The sequence below is a fragment of the Phymastichus coffea genome, unplaced genomic scaffold, assembly GCF_024137745.1.
Source record: "Phymastichus coffea isolate CEN01 unplaced genomic scaffold, Cenicafe_Pcof_1.1 PCOF00095, whole genome shotgun sequence".
Taxonomy (NCBI): Eukaryota; Metazoa; Arthropoda; class Insecta; order Hymenoptera; family Eulophidae; genus Phymastichus; species Phymastichus coffea.
Genome location: NW_026706906.1, coordinates 30,001 through 54,679, shown reverse-complemented (window position 1 = coordinate 54,679; position 24,679 = coordinate 30,001). Strand labels below are relative to the sequence as shown.

General features: G+C 52.2%; 2 protein-coding genes across 3 annotated transcripts in view; both read left to right on the top strand.

The window, feature by feature from the left end:
• Positions 1-24,679, top strand: part of LOC131669592 (uncharacterized) — a 74,149-nt gene that overhangs the window by 42,701 nt on the left and 6,769 nt on the right. Inside the window, exons 2-5 of one of the 2 annotated variants that reach the window (XM_058944580.1) lie at positions 13,635-13,727; positions 18,906-19,414; positions 22,579-22,713; positions 22,803-22,967. In XM_058944580.1, coding sequence (XP_058800563.1) covers positions 19,229-19,414; positions 22,579-22,713; positions 22,803-22,967 — 486 coding nt within the window. In that variant the 5' untranslated portion in view covers positions 13,635-13,727; positions 18,906-19,228. The remainder of the gene's footprint in view (positions 1-13,634; positions 13,728-18,905; positions 19,415-22,578; positions 22,714-22,802; positions 22,968-24,679) is intronic. The other variant, XM_058944578.1, reaches the window with a different exon arrangement.
• Positions 832-2,882, top strand: LOC131669593 (trypsin-like). The gene is made up of 6 exons (XM_058944581.1): positions 832-892; positions 958-1,028; positions 1,223-1,308; positions 1,390-1,525; positions 1,603-1,710; positions 1,790-2,882. The coding sequence occupies exons 1-6, from the start codon at positions 838-840 to the stop codon at positions 2,081-2,083; spliced, it is 750 nt and encodes a 249-aa protein (XP_058800564.1). The 5' UTR covers positions 832-837; the 3' UTR covers positions 2,084-2,882.

The following is a 24,679-nucleotide window of genomic DNA, read 5'->3' as shown; positions in this document are numbered from 1 at the left end:
TGAACCGAGAAGAGGGTCAATCAATGGTAATCGTTTTGAGCATTGTTATATTAAATTATGATTGTCACAAAAGGATGTATATTCGCTTTCTTGATTCTTTTGAAGCGATTTGGCTGCGCGAAATTGGCTTGTTGCCATGTGTTACGGGCACCAGGTGGGCTGGTGAGAACAACAATAATTTGTTATTGTCAAGAGTTTTTTTTTCCGAAAAAGTAGATTGTAGAAAAGGCACGTACAAAAGAGATAAGTCAAAGGAATGATTCAGGCCCCTTGAGTAGCCTTCTTTCTGCGAACGATTTTTCATGCGATCTTTAAAAATACTTTCTTAGTACAGTAAACAAGAGTTGCTCGCCGGCAATTAAATGATTCCGGTGAAATTGCATAATTATCGATAAAAATGACTTGACGGCAAACATACACAAACGGGACAGGATTTATCCTTGTTGTGCGGCAACAAATGTACATACAAGAGTACTATAATGGGCGTTGCAAATTAACGAGACCTTGGAATAACAAAGTACCGAGAGTGCGGAAATTTCTTTGCCGATCGAACGCTTTGCGTGTGCGTCGATCACGAGTCGTTCGCGAGTAAAAAGTAGCGTTGATTACATCGCGATAGATCGCGAGTGTCGGCGCGAGATACCGTTAGTTCGCTGATAAAAGGAATTAATTAGATTCGGATGGCGTGTCAAAGCAGCAAGACAAATTCCGTAAAATTACTAGCGACTGACGTATCAGTGCTGCATACGGCACATGTGATTTTCGCGGCGCGCGCACTCGTCAATATAAAAGCACGTTGCTCAGCTACGCCATTGCTTTTCGTTCGCGCACTTCATCATGAAGCTCTTTTGTCTTACGCTCTTGATCTCAAGCGCAAGCTGTTTCTTCATCGGTAAGTCTGTTTCGTTTTCACTTGGCGTACCTCGCTCTTTGCCCACTTTTATTCATTCGCTACAGATAATGACGAAAAACAAATGGACAAAATCGTCGGAGGCGATTACGCGCCGATCACGGAAGCGCCGTACCAAGTGAGTGTTGCGTTTGGACGATTTTTATTCGATTTTTATTCGATTTTGATTGATTCGCCAGAAGATGATCGCCTTTCTAGGCGACTCGTGCGACTCATGCTCGACTGGTTTCGATATAGAGAAAGTGCTAAACTCAATGGCACACTGCCAAAGTGATCTACCATCCTGTATACCGACAAATGATACCTTTTCAGGCACAACTTCTTCAATTAGGATCGACAATTTGCGGAGCCGCGATTATTTCAGAGTATTGGCTTTTGTCGGCCGCTCACTGCTTCGAGTGAGTTGATTTTTCAGCGACGCTCTTCGAGGGCGTCACTGCATCCGACAGATAATCAGGGCGGCCCTTCCTATTTTACAGAGATACATATGGCATGTCCATTCTCACCGGATCTTCGTACAGGTCCAGAGGAGGGCAAAAGCATCAAATCGAAAAAGTGATCGTTCATCGCAATTACAATACTTACACCAACGACAATGACATCAGTTTGATCAAGGTCTGTAATGCCTTTTACGCCACGGTAAGTAAGCAATCCAAGCGAAAAACGTTAAATGTCACGTCGCACTTGCATAGCTGGTGAAGCCAATCAAGTTCAACGAAAGACAGAAGGCCATCCCAGTTGCCAAGAGCCCACCAAAAACTGGCGACGAAATGATAATCTCTGGATATGGAAAAGAAGGCGTAAGTTGTCGTAGAACAACCGGATCGCGCGATAGCGTTTCAATGATACGTGACATTGAACGAACTGCTACGCTTTTAGGAATATCAGAGGGCTTCGACAGTCTTGAAACTGGCAACCGTATCGGTGATCGACCAGAGAGTGTGCGCCCGAAGATACATACGCGATCCTATAACCAACAACATGTTTTGCGCCGGCAAAGGATCCACCGATGCTTGCCAAGGAGACTCCGGTGGCCCCGCTGTCATCAACGCACAATTAGCCGGCATTGTGTCTTCCGGCATGGAGTGCGGATCTGTCTATTACCCAGGCATTTACACCAGAGTGCACAAGTACTACAAATGGATTGCCAAGTACACTGGCATCGGCAACTAATGCATTTTATTAATCCTGCGATACTTGCATTTCATACTCAAACTTTGCTCAGTTTGTTCGACTGCTCCGCCACTTTCATACTGCTATGAGGAAACAATCGCATCTTCGTACATAGTGCTGTTTTATCTTGGGCCTTTCAAACAGTTGAAACAAAGCAAAGCTATATCAAACAGTTTTACCTTAGTTTACTATAATTCATGATTTCGCAATACATCTTATACGTTATTCCCCGATTCAGTTAAAGTTTGTTTGATTTGGATTGACGTAATCGTGCTTTATGCTGAACAAATCCATGATTACTTCGTTCTACAAACATAACTTCTTTTTTTTACTTTTTATATTAAAAGCGTTCCGGTGAACGTCACAGAGGTTCTATAGCATTTCATTCTACATATAAGGTGACAAACAAATTTGAAAAGACACACTGGTTTTGACATGCTTACCTGAATTGCAAATGTGCCGTGACATTGTACGCACTGATAAATAACTGGTTTGGCAATACGACCCCTAAGTATCGTTGCTAAGTATTGTTCGTGAGATTTTTAATCGTTTACATGTAACTATAGGCCAGTTTATTTATAACGTCCCGTCAAAAGGACATACATGTATTTACAAGTCTGTAAATAATTATCAACATGCTAAAGAATTTATGTAATAAAGTTAATTATAAACAAATATTGATAATATTGTGAGAGTACATTTGTACAATTTATGTTATCACAATTAAAACAATTTATCAACTGTTTTTATTATTAATAACGATAACGTTGTGATTTATTTATAAAGAGCAAAATTTTTGTCTTTGCGGTAAATACGCAGACTAGCATTCACAGTACTTCCTCGCAAATTATTTACGCTTGGGCTGAGCGATGAAGGTGGCATTCTTGTGACAAGGCATGTTTAGGTAACTGTCAGACATGAGTTTCATATTCAATAGAACGAGTAACCTTAACAGAAGTCCTCTGTTAGATTTATCATGACGTTAAATAAAAAATAAAATCCCATTTTCAGTCTACGTCCATTTACACGAACGTACTCGTATGCTTCGAGTCTTCGTTACGTCAAAGCTCGCTCCATGCTCGTTCAAATACTCGCTTATCTTTCTTTAATGAGTGCCATAAAGCACACTCAACAGAAGATGACTTCGATCTGATTAGATAAATATTTTCTCACAAGCTGTCATTTTTGAGAACACGCTATTGAAGCGGTCTCCACATAGTCTCATCGAGTTCGATGGCTGTTGACAATTAGCTTGCACGGCGCGAGCTATAACCGAAACCGAACTCCTGACGCCATCCTCGATCATTCGACGCGTCGTTGGTGTAGATTCAAGTAAATTCTTAATTGTTTTATGGCTGCTTTTGCATTGTCTACACTGGACGATCTTTCTGCGTTTTTTTTTCATATTACATACCACGCGATTATTCGACTTCCCTAGGAAATGGGCTAAATTCTATGTAAGAAAGTTAATGCAATACTGAGATCGTCGTCCAGTATACTACACAGCACTCGTTTGGATAAATCAGTGGGAGCAACGGTCTATTGGCTCGGCTGGCTTGGTCCACGGCACTTGTAATTTGTTCGTTGGCTTTTGTCTTCGGTTCAACTATCGATAGTCTCTCGCGCAACGTATAATCAATGACAGTACACTACGTATATGCATTTGCCACATGATCCTTTAGGCTTGTTTTTCCGTCTGCAGAGCGCCATCTGGACCTAGATGTACGTAGCGCATTTGCGGACACAGGAAAACGCCAAGCGCGCTTTGTCATTCTTGTTGACTTCGATCTTGAAAGGCCAATAAATCTGGAGGCTTTGGCGCTTGCGACGCGAGGGTAGTCGGTCCCCCTACTGACACTCACCGGCTGCCCTCCAACAAATTCGTTCTCAGAAGAGAGTGGAGCGACCGAGGGTAGCCTGGATTCTGCCCAACGTCAAATGCGAGATATCACTGCCGAGTGCCGATATCGAGCAATAAACTATGACTCGCAGGCGACGACACATTCGAGTGGCCGTGCGCGCGCGCGAGTCTGCTAGAGTCTGTTGATCTGTGCGAGCTGCGCCATGCGAGTGCTCGGATGTATTCAGGTCGGCTACCTGTCAGCCCGTGTCGGCCATCAATTTCGCGCCGATCGGTCCATTGTGCGCAAGTCGCGCGTTCTTATGGCTCGGCTAGTCGCTGTATTTTTTATTTTAATACGCGACTCTTTCTTACAACTGACGCACACTCGTCTAGCTATACGCGCATCGACATGGGCGATGACCATGTGGGACCGACATGTTCGCTCCTTCCAATTTCTCTTTCTCACGCGGATGTGATCCCTGGTAATCCTTGCTATCCGAGCTTAAGCAAATTTGCATGTCTAAAATGAAGTTTACGAGAGGCCAGACCGGCGAGAAGGAAAAAATGGAGCTCTAGAGTGCAGTCCTCTCGTACGAGGTACATATACGAGTACAACGCAACGAGCAAAATAGTAAACGACGCTAGGAACGCCACGAAAGTGAGCTCGTTAGTGTGTGGCTCGCGTCGCGCACCGGGCAAAAAACGAGCAAGAAAAACATCGGCGTACACGTCAGCTTGACAGGACAGCGCGGCGCGGATTTCTCGCGCGCAAGACGGAGCCCTTTGTTCCTTTGTTCGGCGCACGAGCGAACGGAGCGTTTAGCTTGCCCAGCGCCTCAGCGCCCCCGCGCGCTCACCGAGCAGCGAGGAGGCGGCACGCTACCGATTCCATCGATCTGCCGTTGCCAAAAAACAATGGCGATGCGCCCGACTCGCCATTTAGCGCGCGCTAATCCTTGCGAGCTGCACGCGCCGCAGCACGCAACTCCATTTGCACTTCATTACTGTCTCTTCTCACGTCCCATCCTTACGAGCGTCTCCGTCACATCTCCTGCGCGTATTTACATTTTTCGCCTCTCTTATTCAAACGGATCACTCGCGCTATGATTATTATTTCTTTTGTTCCGGCTGAGTTTCAGAACTGATTCCAGACTTTTTCGATGTTCGGTTGCGCAACTTTCAAATCTAACAATAACCGCTCCCTTATTCCGAAATGACAAAGCGTTGGATATCAAGGATCAATACAATGAGGTCTTTTGTTCGCAAGGATACTCAACAGGCGACTCTTTCATAGCGAGAGATTTGGGCTCGTTTGTTTGTTTGAGAAAGCAGTCTTAAAATTGGAAAGGGGCAACGGCGCAGTGAGGGAAATGGCAAAATAGAGGCTGCTGGCTGCGCAGAACCTACGGGCATATACATGTGCAGCAGTGACAGCTAGCGCGAATGCAGCGAGGGAGAGGGAAAGAGAGAGAGAGAGAGAGAGAGAGCCGAGCGGAGGCGAATTGGCCGTGGAAAGCCGCGCGCGAGGATGAGAGCCATAGCGGTCGTGCTCGCGAGAGCGCCGATAGGGATGCTCCTCTTTTATTTATTTTTTTTCTTTTTTTTTTGTTAAAGCTTGCGTCGAACATGTTCTCCAGCCTCTCCTGCGCTCGGCTCTAATTTGCAGCCTGCCGAGGAATTTCTACTTTTTCGTTAGAGCCTCCTGCGCGCTTAATTACAGACTGTGCGACTTTTCTTCCAAGCGAGAGGCTATGAAAAATCAGCGCGTCTGCAATCACGTAGGTCTGTGGCAACGCTACTTCTTTCGCTTATCGAATATTCGTTTGGAACGCGCCACTGGCTGTGGTGCCTGTAGGACCTAGGTACTTTTGATAATTTTCAATATTTCCAGATTCAAGTCGACATTATTATTAGGTATTCGAGTGAGGGAAGTGGGGGAAAAGTACTAGTCTGTCAACTGGCAAATTGCTCGAAAAAGTATAACGCGTAATTAAAGTGAAACGAGGGAGCCAACGACGGAGAGTGCGCTGCTTTTCTTTCGGATAGTGGTTATATATCAAAGCGTTTTTTCATGGGAACGTGAAAAAGACGATTGTTCTATTCTGGCTGTTTTCCCATGACAAACGGCTCGCTAGCCGAAGTTGACTTGAAATTCAACTGGCGTACGCAGAGCTCGGTCAGTTGCTCGCTAATAATACCGATAGATAATATCGGTAGATTCGAAAGAAAATGGCCTAATCTAGAATATCCAATGAGCTTCTTCGACGGTGCCTTCCGCACCGCTTGCTGCGTTTAGCCTTGAGCCGCTTGCCATTTGGTCTTTTGGCCGAAGGGCCCTTGTACGCTCCGTTCTCCCGACTGCGCTCGACTCTTTTCCCACTTCTTTCCGTCTTCGCGTCTTTCTCCCGCCCCCTTTCGCGTCCATTGTGCCTTTCTGCCCGTACTTCCCCTCCTTTCCTCTTCCTTGCTGCTCGCCTTTGCTCTGCTTTCCTTACCACCACGCGTCCTTTCCTTATATTTACATACACTTGTGCTGTAGCGTCGTCTTTCTTTCTTTCTTCCACGAGATGCGGCCTTTCGCCTTTTTCCCATTGTTTTTCTCTGGCGTCCGTCAATCTCCTTGTTCTTCCTCGCTACACCTTACTCCGATAATTATTTCGTACGCGTCAATTCTTCTGCGTGAGCGATTTCGATTATAGGCGTTATTCGACCTCGGACAGAATACCGTAGTTGTTAGTTTGTCTTCTTTTTCATATGAACATCTCTACATTCTACGAAACGGTGCCAACTTGTTCAATAGTTTTTGTGTTTCCGCTTCGAGCGTTAATTTTGCATTGCATTTCCGTCCTGCTCTGTTTTTCAACACTCCAACGTACCTCCTACTTCCTTAAAACACTCATCTTTTACGTCGCGTCCGTGGAGGTCATTTTGTAAATTTGGCCGTCACTCATCGGAGCCCATCTAGCTGATTCGTTATCCTGCCTGTAGGATAACGCGTCATTTTTTCTTCCTTTTTCTTTGACCCGAGTCATTAAGCCCTGGGTTCTTTCTTATTATTGCCTCAGGCTTTCTAGTTTCTCGTATTCGCGTCTTTTTGTCCGCTCTACAATGATAATTATATTTTTACATAAGAGCCGCACGAAAGGGTCGGAGGTCGCAGTCGTTACGTACAAGGAATTGATGACTGGCTAACAAATGATGCGGTTGAGAAGTCATCTATAAGTAACGATTCGTGTTTCGCGACGTTTGTGAATTATTAACGACGCTTTCGAGAGAACGGCTTGGTTTCTTTATTCCGTCGCTGGCCCGGATACAACAAACAGTGCCGATTGCGTTGTATTTCGTTTTCAAAAGTACAAACGTACTGCAAAGTTGCCGTTGTTGTTGCAAAAGCAGTGACGTAGCATGTGCGTCAAATGCTAGAAAGCAAGAGCGAAGGACAGGAGAGCAGAGCTGTGCTTTCTACCGGTTCGATCTGGCCGAGAGTTCACTCGGTGGTGGCAACGTTCTCCGGGAGCACGAATCAACTGTCGCGTTGACGTCGGAGAGGGAGAGAGCTGTACGTAGCGAGTGACCCGAAGCTCGAGAACTGCTCACCCACGCCGCGGTCCTTTCCCCGCGCATCCCGCCTCTCGGCAACTCCGCGGCTTGGTACGCGTGTATGCACGCGGCCGATTTTACTCTCGCGCGCTCGTAGTAAAGATGGCCGTCGTCGCTCTCCCTCTCTGCGCTGCTCTGCTCAGGGCCGCGTGTGTGCTGTAGTACTACGCGTAGTATACTATACTACTCCACAGTCTGTGCTGGGCTTTCGCTGTGATGGTGCTTTTTACAAACACAACCAGCACGACGCGGGTTAGAAGTGGTTTTGCCTATAGTAGCTGCACTTGGTGTAGCGTGGCCAAAGCCGTTCGGCCGGTTTATTTTCGTGACGCGCCGTGTGTCGCCGCGTCGACCGGTTGGCTGCTCTTTTTCCTCCTCTCTCTCCCTCGCTTACTGCCATTCGCGGCGGCCAGCTTTCATGTAAACAACAACACTGGCGCACATCGCGATGCTCGATGCGCTCGCCGCGACCACGATTATTGCCAACCTTTGTGCGATTTGAATGTCGCGCGCGCGCGCGCGCGCCCAAGAAAGCCGTCCCTTGGACACGCGTCCTTTTGAATACTCATCGAGCGTGCTCTACTGTGACATGATTAGATCGACGATTCGTCACAATTATTAGTCGATTACGAGGTACGAGAACGAACGCATCAGGACGGAACAAAGCGAAATTGTAAGAGGCTGCGGCTAATCGTAACTTGTGAAATCATCGGATTTGATGAAGGTTCATTAGTCGCGGTGCGTTCTTCGTTGGTGGTATAAACGCCCAGCGCTCGGCTAGCACGTACGTACGATAGTTGCACGGCTGTATCCGATCGGACCCTTTGAAAGTTGCTCTCCGCGTCGGCCCGCCATTATAGCTTTGGCTCGGCGCGCCAGATTTTCGCTGGATTTTTCACGAACATTCGGCGGCGGTCGATTATTAGCGGAAACAATGGCCATACATCGTAGCTCGTGACATCTGGCCAGAACGGTCCTTGCTCGAAACAAGCCACGAGACTCTGGGAGTTGACCGCACACGCACACACGCGCGCGCGCGAAGCGTACGCCGCTGCTGCTGCTGCGTGTGGTTTGGCTTTGGGCGCGGACGCATCAACGCCAGATCCGAGTGCCGCTGGGGCCCTCCAAGCAGTCGAGAGTGCGCGGAGATAAAAAGAAGCCAGCGAGCGAGTGGCGGCGAGAAAGCGCGCGAGGAGCTTGCACACCTGTCCGCTCGAGCGTTTGGCGTCGCTGCGATCGCGAGCGCGCACACACTCTCTCTCTCTCTCTCGGCTCGCGGCGCCTGTAGCCCAAGCCCTATAGCCGCGGCATTGTTGCATCGACGCCCGTCTCAGAAAGTAGCCGCTCGTCGCGCGTTCTCCCTTCCTTCCTGTCTCTGCCTCGCGCAGTCTCTAGAGCCGGCGATAACGAGTGATCGAAACCAGTGACAACGTGCTAGCAATAACGGACGTAAGCGACGAGATCGTCAGTGAGTGATTCGCGAGCGATAGCAGTGGCCCAGTTCCGAGATCGGCCAGCTCAGCGGGGATTATCCGCTTGACACGGTGCCCAGACGAATTAGCGAAGCCGCGAAAATGCGCGTGAGCGCGGGAGTGCATCGCCGTTCTCAGCCCCAGCAGCCGCTACCGGCGCCGTTGCAATAGCTGCGCAGTGCGCGACTGGATCTCGCCTCGTACCGCCCAGCGCATTTTCTTCGCACGGCCGAGACATGAAGCACGACAAGCCCAGGAGACAGGCCCTCTTCCAGATCGCCAAGGTTCGATACATGCTCCTATTTTCCAGACTGCGTCGTTTCTCTCGAACCGCTGGACCGCCGTTTCCTCGCTTACTCCACTCGCTCCACTCGAGCTTGTACAGTTAGCTCGCGCGTGGCTCCTATTCTTCTCGGCTACCGCTCCACTCTCTCTCTCTCGGCTCTTTCGAAAGTAGGCACCGCAAACTCCCATCGTCGCTGAACACCCATTAGCTGCGCTAAATTGGTTTCCCCCCTTTCCAACCGAATCAACGCCATTTTCGCCAACAGCCTCTGCGCTATCTTCGCACAACCGCAACACTACTCTCTGTCTACTCGAATCAGAGGAGCAGCGTGTGCGAGCACTGCAAAGTCCCGCTCCCACGACTTCCTTAATGAGCAACGAATGCACAGTCGAGTAGTCTCCGACGAAGACCGTAGCTTTTCACATTTCGGGACATTTGGGCGTGAAACAGTTCAGCCACGATAAGCCCCACCGAGAGAAAGCTCTTTCCGTCTAAAGCTACGTTATACTTTGGCATTTTATAATAGCCGCATTCCACTGTGCTATGCAGCGCGCGTGAAACCGGCAATGCGCATAACGTGCTACTTTTTTCCGCAACTTCCTTCGTTGCTCGCGACGAGCACGACCACGCTGACGGAACTCGTCGAGTTACTTTCAATTCTACGAGCCGATGCGCTCGCGAAAGATCGGTCGATCGATCACGCGAGTAAAGTCGAGCTAAGTGCCGGCGGGCAGGGATGCCAGAGGCAACGATAAGATAATTAAGCGGCCGGCTCGCGCCTGCCGAGAGTGAGTTTGTAGCGTCGATGGGCGCGGCACCGAAGCCCACTCGAGGTGTTTTTCACGATGTCCACCGATTCGCGATTTCCGCGCTCGCGCACATTGGTTGTCGCAGCTGCTCGCGACGCGCGTTACAAAGTACGAATGAAGTACGAACTCCACTCGAAATGCCATCCTCTAATTGCGGCGGGCGCTCGCCCGTCTTGCATATAATTTATTACCCGGGCAAGCGGCCTTGGCGTCTTATCGTGGGAGCCGGTGAAAACAGCCGGTGAATCAGTTTCAATTGTGCAAACTGAAGTACGCGCCGCTCGTCAACCCATTGGGCGCGTGGACTAACAATCGAGCGTGCAACATTGCCGCGGTCGTAACGCGAGCGTCGATCGCGTCGATTCGTTATTTAGAGAAGGAATTGCGCAGCCACGTGCGGATATTGCGGAAGCTAGCCTCGTTCGCGTCGCCGGCTGCATCGCGCGCGCGCGCGAGTCGAAGGTTGCGAGCTTGAAGTTCGCGCCGAGAAGCGGAGAGGATATCTCGAGAAGAACAGCGCTTCCCGACGCACAACGTAAGGTGCATAACGCTTTGATCGCGACTGCATGCCAACCAATTGAGAGAGAGAGAGAGAGAGAGAGAGAGAGAGAGAGAGAGAGAGAAGCCCCCGCTGCCGATGGTAGATGGTAACGCTATCCGGCTGGCTGCGAGCACGCGTGTGCGTGTGCGCGTGCAGCAAAGCTTCGCGTCAGCCATATCGTTGGGAAGCCACATGCGCACACGTGCCAATGAGTCTGCAGCCGCCTCGACACCACTCACAAGTCAGACCGGCCCAGTCAGACCGGCCTCTCATTAGAATACAAATTCTGCCTCGTACACCGTGCAGCAGTTTGTTCCTAGCTACTTCGCAGGCTTGCCGTTACTTCATTCTATTCGAGACAGAAGTCAATATCATCAGCGCCACTAGCTGCACTCCGGCGCGGCAGCCTCTTAATTGAACTAACAGTAGTATTTGTCGTGCGATCCGCCTCGCCGGCAAGCCTACACGCGTGCAGCGCAAGCTTTGATCAGATGGGAATTAGCATTTGAATGAGCGATCTCACAGAGCTGTTGTACTACAATCGCGAGCGTAGCGCGCTTGCCACTCGTTCGGCTCACCCGTCAACGCAGCGCTGCCGATTTGCCGCGCGCGAAGCCGTCTGCTGCGCCTCGTGTCGGCCGGCGGACGCGCGGCTTTCTCCTCTGCTTTTCGCGCGCCAATGGTCCTCTGCAGGCGCGATCGCTTGCGTGCCCCGAGTGCCGAACTCTCGCGCTTCTGCAATTTGAATTGGCGAGACGCGCCCCGGATACCCAGTTACGGCTGCGTGACGACGGACAACCACAATGTCGTCATTTTCTTTTTTCCCTTGTTTCCTGCAGCGCCGAGTCTGCTCTTCAAGGGCTGCAGCCTCGCAGCCTTCGCACTCTCGCGCGTTCAAATTATCGCCGCTTCTGTCGTTGCTGCGTTTTTTCACTGCACTCGGCTCCGCCTGTTTGTTCAGCAATCTTCCTCTTCATTAGAGCTCGGCTTTGATCTTTCACGGATCGGCGCTCGCTAGCGGCGTCGACTTTTTGCCCGTGGCAAATTGCACGGCCGCCGAGCGACGCGGCGAGGCTGGCCGGGCTACTCGGTCAATTTTCGATTGTGTTCGATTCGAGGATAGTTCCGACGTCGACAGCTCGGCGCGAGACAGTCGAGAGCGACTTTATTACGCAACTGCGACTGTAATCGAGCGATGCAGCGCTCGAACGGCTTGCGTTGTACGCCTGAAAAACTGCTGCGGCAAGGAAGCACCGAAAGGAAAATGCGGCCGGCAGATCGCGACGGAGTAGAGGGGCGGACAATGAAAGCGCGGCGAAGCGCGACAAGTATTAGTCAACTGCGGGCCATGGGCAGATGCGTGCGCGCGTGTACAGGCGTAGGCAGCGGCCCACTCGTCAGTGCGCGAGTGCATCGTGCGCCCACGGCACAGGTTGCTCTTATCGAAGTATTATATCGGCCGAACGCGCGCGCACGGGGAGGAAGGGACCGTACGGCGGCAGCTTGCCTGCTTGTCCATACGAGCCTGTTGCACCTGCTCGCTCCCACGAGTCCACCTGACTGCCCCTGCTCTCGGCCCCTTCTTCGCGCGTCCGCGCTATTCAGGCGGCCGGCGTGCTGACGCCCAAATCACGACCCCTCCGTGTTATGACGCGCGCACTCGGTGCCGGTAGAGGCTCCCCGCGTTTCTTTCGGCGATCGCTCTGAGCTTGTTGAGCAATTTAGGGCCTCCCATTATTGCCGTACGGACCTCTTCGCACTTTTCTCGACTGTTTCCGAAAATCTCCCGAAAATCTCCAAGCCGACATTGTATCCGTTCGTTCGTTAGACCAGCCGTTTCCGATGATCGAATGAGAGGATTACGAAATGCGAAACTATGCGGAAACTGCGATTTACTTAGTCTCGTCCGGCTGCAGAGTATAACGCACAGGATGTATATTCCGCGACATATTTCGCTTGACAATGCGCGCACTCTATTATCGCGCGATGTTTGCCAAGCGCTAATTGCAATGTCGCCGCCGACTTGTCGTTCGTGTTGAAATGGCCAGAACGGCGTCGTGGGGGCTTGCGCAACGCGTACATCGCGCGTTCCTTGCGAGCTTTCTTGATCGATACCGCGGCTGCAGGCAGCAGCGGAAATCGAACCCGGCCTACTTCCCGCCAGCCATTTCTCAATTAAGCGCGCACGCGGCATGCGCGTACGCTTGCGTATCGACTCGAGTGCCCAACCCGGCACCAGCGAGACTCGTTACGAGCTCTCGAGCGAGGCTGGGCTGAGAGCAGCCGTGCACCTGCAGCTCCACGCGACTCGATGAAAACGCACGTGCGTTACTCGGACGCATTCCAATGAGCTCGTTACTCCCCCCCCCCCCCCGTGCCGCTCTTGCGCTCTCGACTATGCCAATCGACGATTTGCTCCGACACCTCGCTAATTCACTTCTCGTTTTTTTCTATTCCCGCCGTTGGCGCTCGCTCGCGCTCTCCTCTGTCGCAGCCGGACGCGGCTTCCGTTGCCGGCAGCCTTCGGAATAGCAGGCGCGTACCAACCGAATACGGAACACGCCGGCAAAAAACAAACGCAACGCCAGGATTAAGAGAAGAAAATGCAGAGCGACGCGTCCCACGTTACACAGTTTAGGATGGGATACCTTGTGGGCGCGCAATGGCCCTTTTTCGATGATCTGCAATGAGCGTCAGCGTTTGCCAGTGTCAGGAGTGCGTTCGGCTCGCGCCTATGCGTCCGCGCGCACGGACTGTTACACCTTGACTCGGCGATGTATCGATCGTGATGACGCTATGCCCTTCGTACTGGTTACCACAAAAACGCTGAGAAACATTACGTGGAAACGCGGGCGCGCAGTGACCGATTGATAGAGGTGACCTTCTAGGCGCGTCAACCGCTCTTACCTGTAGCGATTAATACGCGCCGGCGCGCCGCATTAATAATTGCTCTAACGCATAAAAAAATGCTGCAATAATGTGTTTTCACTTGTGTTACAGGTTCTTTGGCATCTCGACATATTCCGGCGGAGTTTCCGAGAGCTGTCCGGGCACGCTTGCATGCGCGAGTCCTGCATCTTCTGCGCCCTGAAGGTGAGCAAATCGCGGCGTCTAGAAATCGTACGCTTGCGGGTAGAGTCGATCGTTGCGGGCATTGTCGCCGGCTTGCGTAAGCAAGGCCTGCTTCCAACGGCGATCTTCGTTTCGGCTCGTGCGGCAATCGGAGCTTTCGCAACCTCGCCGCGGCACGTCCGACGAATAAGAAAAACAATCCCCGTGATCATTACGCGATGCTCACCGGATTGCGCGTGAGAGCCGAATCTCACGCGTGGGAATCGCGGGAAGCGCGCGATACGCGGCACGTCGTTACCAATCAATAAAATAATCTGTTTGATTCGACGCGAGATGCATCCCGTATACAGCATCCCGCGAGACAATAATCGACGCTGGGGTCGTGGCTCTCTCGTTGGCCTCGCTGAACCGTCGTACACTCGGTCCACTCTTGGCAGTCTCCTTCCTCGCTAGAGGATACGTCACGTTCGTACGGAAGACGACTCTGATTGAAATCGAAGGGGCACGCGTGATTCGACGGTCAATCGCAAAGCCGAGAGAAAGCTGGGCCACGTAGAACAGCTGGGCCGAAGGGGTTCGGCGATAAAGCGTAAGAAGGGCCGCTGGAGTCGAGTCGCGAGTCGACTCGAGTTGCGGAGTCGCGAGCAGGCAGGCTAACGGGGTCCGTGGACCGCGAGAGTTGCCTTTCTCCTGGCGGTGTGCGATTGGCCGAGGCGAAGGTTCCCGCGTGCGGCTTGCTGCGCTGTATCGGCGATTGGCTCCGGGCACAGACAGACGCTATATTATACGTCGCGGCATGGCGAGAGAAAGACAACTCGCGCTTGTGCGCGCGTGCGTGCGCTCAATCTTGGCTTGCTCCTTTTGCTGCCTTTTGCCGCCTTTTGCTGCCTTTTGCCGCCTTTTGCCGCCTTTTGCCGCCTTTTGCCGCCTTTTGCCGGCCGCGCTCTCGGTTGTCGTGCCGAGGGTTCGCTTCGTCGTCGATAGTTTTCTCCAGCGATATCACGCTCTCTACGGTCGTTTTACCGACTGGTTCTGTTCCAACGCGCTGCCAATGACGTAACGAGCGATCGCTAGGAGGGAAAGTGCGAGGCTCGCGCGGGAGCAGGAAAAACCGATTGGTCATTTAACGCTCGTCGGAAGGACACCGCGGCCGGGAAGCGCGCGAACGAAATGAGCTCTCACACGTGTACTCCGAGCCCCGCAAAGCCTCGCAAGCGGAACGTTGAAAGTAGGCATAGCGAGCGCCGCCTGCCTTTGGATTTCCTCGGCAGTCGGCCGGGACTGTGTTTTCACACGGGGTTAATTAGTGGCAGCCGCGCAAACGCCATGGGAATCTTGCCGCAGCGCTGCTCCTCCTTCGGCGCTGCATCAACGCCGAGAATGATATCTGACTCGCGGCAGTTTTGCGCGCGTCGGCGAGAGCAGCGCCGATGCCGTTCCAGTGGTTCCGTCGCAATTCGGCTGGCGTGCGCTAACCGGCGACGAACATAACGAACAATAGCTACAAAACGGCCTCTGTTCTCGGCTCTCGATAACGGCCCGATTCTCCCAGCTTAACTGTTACTCGAGGCAGCCCGAGATGGTTGTCGCGCGCGCTCGGTACAGCCGGCCGGGACACAGTCGTCGCCGAGCAAAGAGTAGCGGCCAGCACGGACACCTCCACGCGGATAGGAAGCGGAAGCGGAAGTGACACTCGAGCGCGATAACGACAAGCGACGAAGGAACGAGACAGCGCTACGAGTGGACGCAGCGCCCGCCTTCACCGGGATGCCTCGAATGGAAATCGGCCGCGACGCAGCGCTTCCGAAGCGTCTTTTATCCGGCGCGAGCTGCCAACGCCAATAGCGACTTCTGGCGTCCGTTGCGTGCGCGTACTCGCGGTCGCGGCAACCGAGATGCGCTCGAGCCTTTTCCTTTGCCCCGCGGACCTCGCGGGGTTCGCGGACCCTCTCGCGGGGCTTTCGTGGACAGCCTCGCGGCGGAGAACCACTGAGAGCTATAGGATGTGCCGTCAGGACAGCGACGCCGCAGCAGCCGCGCGCGGTACACAAGCAGAGCGTAGAAAGACGAAAGTTGGAATAATCGCTCGGCCCCATCGCATCTTTTCCAAGTCGGAAAAGTGCTTCTCCTCGAATACTCGACGATAAATGTGTATTTCGTTATTCTTTCTGTTTTTCTCTCGAGCTACCAACGTTATTACGTAAGCGACGTAATGCATCAACAAGTATATCGAGCGTTGCTTCAAAGAACGGGACCATTTCCTCGATGCGAGAGTACAATCTTACCCTTTAGAAATAGTCAGAACAGGCGCTGCGTTCGCTGTTCAGCTGTCCTAAAATTGTTCAAATCCTAAACCAATGGCAAAAAGTGAAAAGCACACTGGAGAAGAGGGCGAGAGGAAAAAGCCGCGGGAAAGCTGGCGCATAAACAGCGGCGCGGCGCGGGCTTGCCTGGTTCCTCGAAAGGCACACTTGTTTCTCTCCGTGCGGAGGTTTTTTTTTCTTCTCTCTGGGGAGATGAACACAAGCGATGATCGACAGGGGTCCGAGAGGGCTCACGCTGCGAGTCCTAAGCCGAGCGTCCCAAATAATTGGGAAGCTCTGCCGTAAATGTAGGCAAGGGCCCCCTCGCGCAACACGGCTTTACCTTGCCTACCTGTTGTTGCCTCTCAAAGGATCAGGACTAGGAGAGAAGAAACGCTGGACAAAAAAATATCCCTACTCTGTAGCAGGTGTACTACGTGCTCGTACCATACACTTGCAATTTTTACGAAGCTCTTTGCTTCATTCCAATTATAACGACTTTCCTCCCGGAAAACCTGACTTTTTTTCAGTCTGCATTGAAAATAACTTGAAATGCCAAGCGAAAAATCAAATGTAATGTATTTCTATCGAGTGTTCAAAATAAAACTATTAACGAGAAGCCAAGATAGCAATCATTGGTAGTAACACGTCTTTCGAAAAATCTATGTCACTATAATGGTATTAAATGTAAAAGAGTTGAGGTGACGCGGCTTTACTAGGCTGAAAGTATATCATTACAAAAAAGTAGGCGTTGGAATATGAGGTTGGGAGGGAGGGGGGAGGGGCACGAATGGAGAAGAAAAAGAAAAGAAAGAAACAGGTTTTGTATCGCCCAAAGCCTTAAGTCACCGGCCGAAGTGAGTCCCAGGAGAAAAATTAGAAGCGGTACGCGCTAGAAAAATGCGTTTTCCAAGTCGGAAAACGTGCCGTTCGCGAGCGATGCGACTAGAATATCTCGAGGTAGGTGCATAAGATGAAGCGCGCACGTATTCACTGGCTGTACGTACGTATATTCTCGCGGCGTCTTTCTTGGCATCTCTCAGCCATGCGCTTGGCGGGCTTTTGTCTCGCAGTTCTCGCAACTGGACGCGAGCAGCTTTCTGCGGTTCTATGTGATGTCGAAAAAAACGAAAAAAAGAAAAAGTGCCCAATTTTCCTGACGGACAAGACGATTGAGAAGAGCGTGACCAAGTCAGCTAAAAATCTTTTTTATTTATCGTACATTCTCCTTGGAAATGTCAAGAACCTTTCCGCAAGCATCACGTTAAATGAGTTTTCGAATGAGCTTTGCGTAGAAACGAGCGGAAGCTCGTAATTGAAGAAACAATTGTGGGCTTCTGATGGTATTAATACGATTAGAAGGCGCTAAGGCCAAGGTAGTGTTGCAGTGGTGGTGCGGGAAATGAGACGTCGACGTGATTGCAGAAGGCTACACGGAGACGGCTTAAGGTTATCTGGCAAACGATGTCGTATCGAGACAACGTCCGAGCCCGATAATTTAAGAGGAGGAATCCCGAACCCACCCTGAAAAATGCGCGGGAGATGCGCTCCTCCAGCCAGCAGCTCCGACTCTGACTCACCGATCCGGACGTGCGCGCGCTGTCTGCATTCCCGAGGCACATAGTTTGCTCGAGATCAACGCTCAGCGATCTGCTCTTGACTCACGCCCGCCCTCGATGGAATGCGAGCTCCTCGCTCGTTCGCAGCCCTTCCTCGGTGCCCAGCGGATTCGGCAGCTTGCTTTCCCGACACCAACGTCCTCGTAATCGTACGTGACTCGAAATTAGTTACACAACGGTTACTCAACTGCGAGGCAGCGTCGTAGCGATACACGAGTGGTCGGCGCTCGTGCGTGGACCAGCGCTGTCGGAATATAATTAGGTCGCGACTGAGCGCATCTGGGACGGAATCAAAAGTGGACTCCGGTCCAAGCAGCAGTACCGTTACTCGAGCTTTCGGTTCGAGGCTGAGCGCTAACGGCCGATTTCCAACGCGCGATACACCTGCCACGCGCTCTGCAGTCCTGCAGCCGATCGAGCGTACCTCGTTCACTTTCACCGCGCTAGCAGTACGTCTAGGCACGGCGAGGCGGATATTTCGCGGGCTTATTTTGTAATGGGCCAAGCGCTCGTTTGCATGCCAGTCGACGCTCGGCTCCTCGGCAGAGGGGCAAGCCGACGACGCACGCTGCCCAGCCATCCAGGCAGGCTCGATCTTATTGAAAACGCGCGGGTATGGAGGAGCACAGCACGCGCACCGCTAGAGCAAACAAGCGGCCCGTAATGGGATCGCGCAGTGTGCAGCACGCGCCGCGCTACAGATAACGATGCGTGGCTGGGATGTGTCTTTGTCCGCGAGGCCTGCGCGCCTGACTAAAAGTACCTGTAGGCAGCGCTTCCGCCCCGACCGACTTCCAAACACGGCAATCTTTATGACGCGGATAAGGCTCTCTCTTGGTGTTTATCGAGCGCACACAGAGCAGCGCTAGCGAGCAGTTGCGCAACTCGATCGGCGCTCGCCAGCAGCCGGATAGCCGTGCTGGAGACGAAAATTCGGCGATCGACGCGGGCTGGGCTGCTGCCGTACTCGCGGAGCCTGACTCGCGAGAAGTGAAAATCCGCGGGTACGGCAGATACGAGAGAGGAGAGAGAGAGAGAAAGAGAGAAGAGGAGAGAAGGCCCGGCGCACTATCTGGACGGTGGAGGGGCCCACTCGACTCAATACCTACCTGGCTAGCGCTCTCGCAGCCGAAGAGAGCGAGAGAGAGGGAGTGGGGGTGGCTGTTTGGTGAGCTGTTCTGGTTGCTGCCGCTGCCTGGCGTAGCTCCCTCTCTCTCTCTCTCTCTCTCTCTCTCTCTCTCTCTCTCTCTCTCTCTCTCTCTCTCTTTGGCGCACAGGTATACACAGACGGACACCAACACACTGACAGTGCAGGCCGACAACCACGGGGGACAGACGTGCTAGCGTTCGCTCCGCTTTTCCACTCGTCCAGTGACTTCCAGTGCAGTGGCGCTCGGCAGCTCGCTGCCTCCTTCCCAGCGGTTTTTCTCGCGCGCGCGCGCGCGCGTGGAGTGCGCGGTGCGCGTGTGTGAGCGTGCAGTGCAGCTGAGTTTATCCGGGTGAGCTCTGGCGGATCGAGGTCAAGGGCCTCTGCCGCGCGCTCGACATGGCTTATCGACGGGGGAGATGAGACGACGCTGAGCCGCTCCTCGCCAGCAGCATGCTCAAGTGGATGAAGGTGCGCCAGGAGGCCGGGCCCGCTGGCCTCGCGTCACCGCTGCACTCGGCCCAGCCCAGCCGGCACCGCCACCAGAAGCAGCCACATCACGACGACGAGAACGACAGCGGCATGGAGAGGGAGGCGGAGTCGCCCGCCGCCGCCGACTACCTGCGCGCGCTCAAACAAGTACGACGTCTTAGCTGTCGCGCGCACCTGCGCGCCCGTCCCTTCCTCTCTTTCCCAGCTTCTCTTTCCGAGCTCTCGGCGGGACCCAGTGCCGTGCGTTCGAAATGGAGATGGCGGTGGATTGCGCGCGACTGCGGAAAAATGCGCTCGAGAGGAGAGCGGATGGCCCGCGGAGAAAGCAAAGAAGCGCCGAGCGCTTCTCTTCGCAGTCTTCGTCTGGTCGTTTTCCCTTTCGAATCCGCCGACCGAAAGCGCATCGTCTCCCTCTCTCGCGATCTACGTGACATCAGCTCGCGAACGCGCGACGCTCGCTCCGTCAATCCCAGGCTGCATACTTGAACGTCGCGTCGTCGCTTATCGGATAATCGACGGATAGCCGCGCGAGCGCGCCGTCGTGCTCCATAGTCGGCATTCGTCGACCGACGTTCAAAGCCAAATTTATGCGCCGAGAGAGGCTCTGCGCGCGGATCGCGCCAAACCCAAGCCAAGATACGGCAATCGTTCAACTCTCCCGGGATTTGCCGATTGCCCTTTGGCTCGTGCCGCTAATCCGCTCAAAGTGGACGTCTATGGATCTTTGCCTGCAAGGATAAGCTCCGCTCTGAGCGTGCCAACTTATGCTACAATGGACCGGCACCCCGGCCGATGATCGATCAACGGCGTGTTGCGTACACGTGCACTCGACTCGCGCGTGATATTTGTGAAAGTAACGTGCTCGTCGACACTTTTCGCAAAGTCTTGTCGCGAAGGAGAGAGCAGCCGAGTTTTCAGTTGCTAGGAACTTGACCGATTCGGGCCGAGCGCTGCGGCGCGCCAGCATTGTGGGCGGCACGCTCGTTCTCCTTTGTGCAGCATTCGAGCCAGGAGCCGATCCGCGCAATCGGAGCAGCGCCGTGGCGTTGCGACAGGCACCTTTCTCATTGCACAGCCGCTACACCGAAGACCTTCGGATCGGTCGAGCAAACGCTTCCTGGGCGCCGTAACGAGAAGCACGCGGATCGGAGCAATTGCACTTGTCGCTGGCATTATCCAACGCGGGCATCGCGATGGCGCTTGCGAGCTCGACTGTGAAAAAGCTTCGAGCCATGGTCGATTTCAGCGCGAGATTAGAAAATGCCACTCCGAGGGCATCGTGAAAAGCGATACCGCGACACTCGCGCGTACACGCACGCGAGCGCTTCTTGCAAAACCATCCTCTGCTAAGCTCTTCTGCATAAATTGGTGGCCGCGCGATTCTATAAGGTGCCGATCTCTCTGCAGTTGCATCTTGTCCTCGCCGTTTATAATCGCTTTCTTTCCAGTTGCTACTGTCGACTGAAAGTCAGCTTGCGTCAGTGTATTTTTTTTCTCTTCCTCTCGCCGTGTACACTGTTGCCCAACCCGAACTAAATCATTTTTTTTCCAAGTACTTTGCGTTCGCGTGCGACTTGCGATCGTCGATTAAATTCATTTTTTTTCCTTCCTTAACAGTTGATCGGTTATCGCGAAACAGACCGGTTTTTTCATTTACTTTTTTTCATTTCGACTGTCAGAATTCCAATTGACTATAATTATTGAGTTTCATAAAAGAATACATTAATTTAAGAATGGTAAGCCTTACTTGCTTACATAGCGCTTTTGTTGCCTCAGATCGCTCGAAAATGCCGAGAAAAAGTATCGGCGGAAATATCGAATATATTATTTTCCAACAGAATAAAATAAAATGAGGTATGTAGCAGAGAAACAAAGAATTTCGTGAGTTTTCAAGAACGTGAACGTCCAAGTTTGCCGAAGAGATCAAGATCTCTCTCGTTCTCTCTCTTTCTTTCTCTTGTCGGATCACTCCCGTGATCTGACTACGTGCCCGAGCGTTCTTTCTGCTTCTCTCGCTTGCGCTTCTCTTTTCGCGCCAAAACTCGTGGAGCGAGCATCGCATTTGATGCTGCACCCAGACAAATGCCCATAACTCTCGCGCGAGAGTCCTGAAACGAACATTTATTACGACGAAAATACAAAATATACGAGCTGCTCTCGCTCTCGCCTTTTGACGTTAATTCTTTTCATCGATGCCAATTCTGGTGATAAATGCAATATTCAGCAAGTTAATGGATACGCGTGCGCGCGGTGATCGAGCAATTGTTATTGTGGTTATTATTACTTTAAGAACTGTGAACTTCACGCGAAACGCTGCAGAGGTACACTAAGTCTTGGTTCTCTATAGTCATTAGCACGTAGACTTAGCACCTGCGCAACTTTTGGAAGGCTATGGGAAAAACCTTTCCACGTACATCCTCACTTGACCTACAGATCGAGGTGGAATCCGAACCACCGGAATCGCGGTAATAAACATGAAAATTTGTCATTTAAAAATTTTCACATGCACAGGGCTCGAGTTAACAGTATGTTACACAAAAGTCTGAGCTCTTAAAGAAAGAACAAATAATAATAATGCCACGTTAAGGCAGAAACATACGTACAGAAGAGATGCGTTACGTATACCATATCGGTGTTTACTGTGTACGCAAGCAGCGCTCGTAATTTTCTTCCCTTTACGCAAGTATCGAAGAATTTCGTACAAGGCTGACGTGCATCTTGTTAGTCTCGCTGTCATGGATTGCCGCTTGCTTTTCTAGCTGTTTTACGCGTGCATTCTTGCGGGTATCGACTACTCGATTGGCAGCCACAATGGCGAGGCTCCGTTGTTCAAGGGATTATGACATGACACTTTCTGGCGGCTATTCAGTACACTCGATACCAGCCATCATCGATTCGCGTCTTCTCTTATCGGGGTCCCTATCGGGAGTTGACGCTCTCTTTCTCTCTTGATTTTTATGCCAATTAGATGATCCGCCCGATTGATCGATATAACCGAAAAAAACAAAAAAAAAAAAAAAAAAACAGACTGCTGAGTAAGAAAGTCTGTGGAGTAGGACGTATTTCACATATCGCAGTGTAGCCAGAGGGTCGGGCATCAAATGTGTACGCATACAAAAGTGGTTCGCATGCGAGGATAGGTTGTCGAGGACCGCGCGCCAACCCCATTGTAAGCGGAAGCAGCTTGTTGTGAGTTCGCGGACATTTGTAAGGGACATTTAATCGCTGGACCCGAATGGGCCTCGACAATGGACGCGCGACCCCAGAGATCAGCGGTTCGAATAAAAGCAAGGAATGTTTTGATGTTTCAGGACCTGTTCTCGCAGCTGCAATTCTCGCAAGAGAGCGCCCTGCCGCCGGACGCCTTGCGCCGCGCTCTCGCCGAGAGCTTCCTCGACCAGCAGCGATTTCAGCTTGGATTTATGGATGACGCCGCGGAATGCTTCGTAAGTTGCACACTCGAGCTGGTTTTCAGTTGCCGACTGCAGCGCTCGCTTGCATCGTGCTCGTCGTCAATGCCATTCTCATTCGGCAGGAAAACATTCTGCTGCGCATTCACCTCCACATCGCGAGTGGCGAGGCGGAGGATATGTGCAGTGCCAGACACTGCGTGCCACATCAAAAGTTTGCCATGACCCTCGTAGAGCAAAGTGTATGCGGAGCTTGCGGAGCTACTTCTGAACCGCTGCCCTTCACGCAGGTATTTTGTGTTCTGCCTCTTACTTCCAGTTTCCTCGTCGCCCTGCTGGCGAATCAGGTGCGAACAATCTCACGGGCTTGCCGGAATTGGCCCCGTTTATCGCGTCAGCTTCGCTGGACATCGCGATCAACTTCCGCTTTCGCTTCGTCATCGAAAAGAAAATACCGCAACTTGACAATTTATGTTTAGGTTTTTATGCCGAGCACGACTCAGCTGCGACTCGCGTTACTCGAGTCATAACAACAACGCCAAACAATACGTGCATGACGCGTCGATCGTTGATATTACAAGTGCACATGCCGTTGCTGTTTTAACAACCGTTTGTGGTTTCGGTCAAAAAATACGTTCGATAACGAGCTATCAATAAGCGAGCTCCGATCGCGACCTCGTCTAGAGTCTGCAGTAGGTAAAGCGAGGCTATTTCCCATGGGTTCAAATCCACCGATTGAGCTGATATTGAGCTGATGATCCGAACAAACAAGGTCCGGCGCGATAGACGTCAGGTTTTCGGGGGCAAGAAACCACCGTTCGGAAGAACGAGTGTAACACCTTGCACTTCACGTTTTCCCACGTCCGAGTTGGAGAGCTAACTTGAGCGCTCGTGGGAGTAGCAGCGCCGAGGCAAATTTCACCTGAAATCGTCATAAAGCCCAAAGGCCCACGGCTATAATACAAGCGAACAAGGGAGGGAAGGTCAACCGGAGGAGAGAATGAATGATCTTTGTGTGCGCGCTCACGATGCCTTCGGGAAAACGTGCAGGTGATGCGACCTTCGTGCCGGCGTTTCATGGCCTACGGGCAGTCGCTTCGTTTGAGCCGAGCGATTTTGGTCCCAGGCCACGTGGGAAAATCGTGAGACCCGCGTGCGCGCCAAAACCAAGACGACTAATCGGACGCTTCTCCCGCCAGGTGCAATGGCATTTAGTGAAAGTTTACGAAGAGAGGCGTTAAAATAATCGCACGTCGTAAAAAATAAGGCGATCGGACAAACGACAAGCGTCATAAATTAATGGAAATATTGAAAACAATGCGCGCGGCTGGTGCAAGAGCGTCCAGGTACGTCGAGGAAATATGTAGCTGCAGACTAGGTGAGTAAGTGTAAAAGTGAGGTATTGCAAAGCGACGGCAAACGAGAAACGGAAAAAAGCGCGTGCGGCAATATTAGTCGCGTTGTACAGGAGGCGGCGTCGGCTCGTGCTCTCGTATGGATATACGCGCGCGTACCAGCATGGGCGTAGTCCGGAGAAAGAGAGAGAGAGAGTGTGGGTGCAGCGGCAAAACGCGCGGCGAGCCAGATCTAGTGCGGTCACGGCCGCCGATAGGCTTTTCAGCTCCGCGTACGCGACACGTACGACGCGTCGCCTTTGCGCGCGCGATCTTTCGGCTGGCCGACCGATTTCCGCGAGACGAGCCCTCCTCTTTCTCGAGTTCGCCAGCGGCGGGTGCGCCTTATCGGATCGCTAGCCGACAGCGAGTCGATCGTTGCGCCATCGTTCGATTTTGTCTAGCGCGGAACAACAGAACAAAGGGAGTAGGTCGCTCGCAAATGCACACGTTGCGCCGGCGATCCCTATAAATTATCGTTACAGCTGTGTCGCAACACCTATGCTCCGAGCAATGCTCATTGTCCGGATACGGCAGGAGCCGCGCGCGCGCGCGCTCGCTCGCTTTACCCGGAGAGCGAAAAACTGGCCGAGCCGCCCGGCTGACGA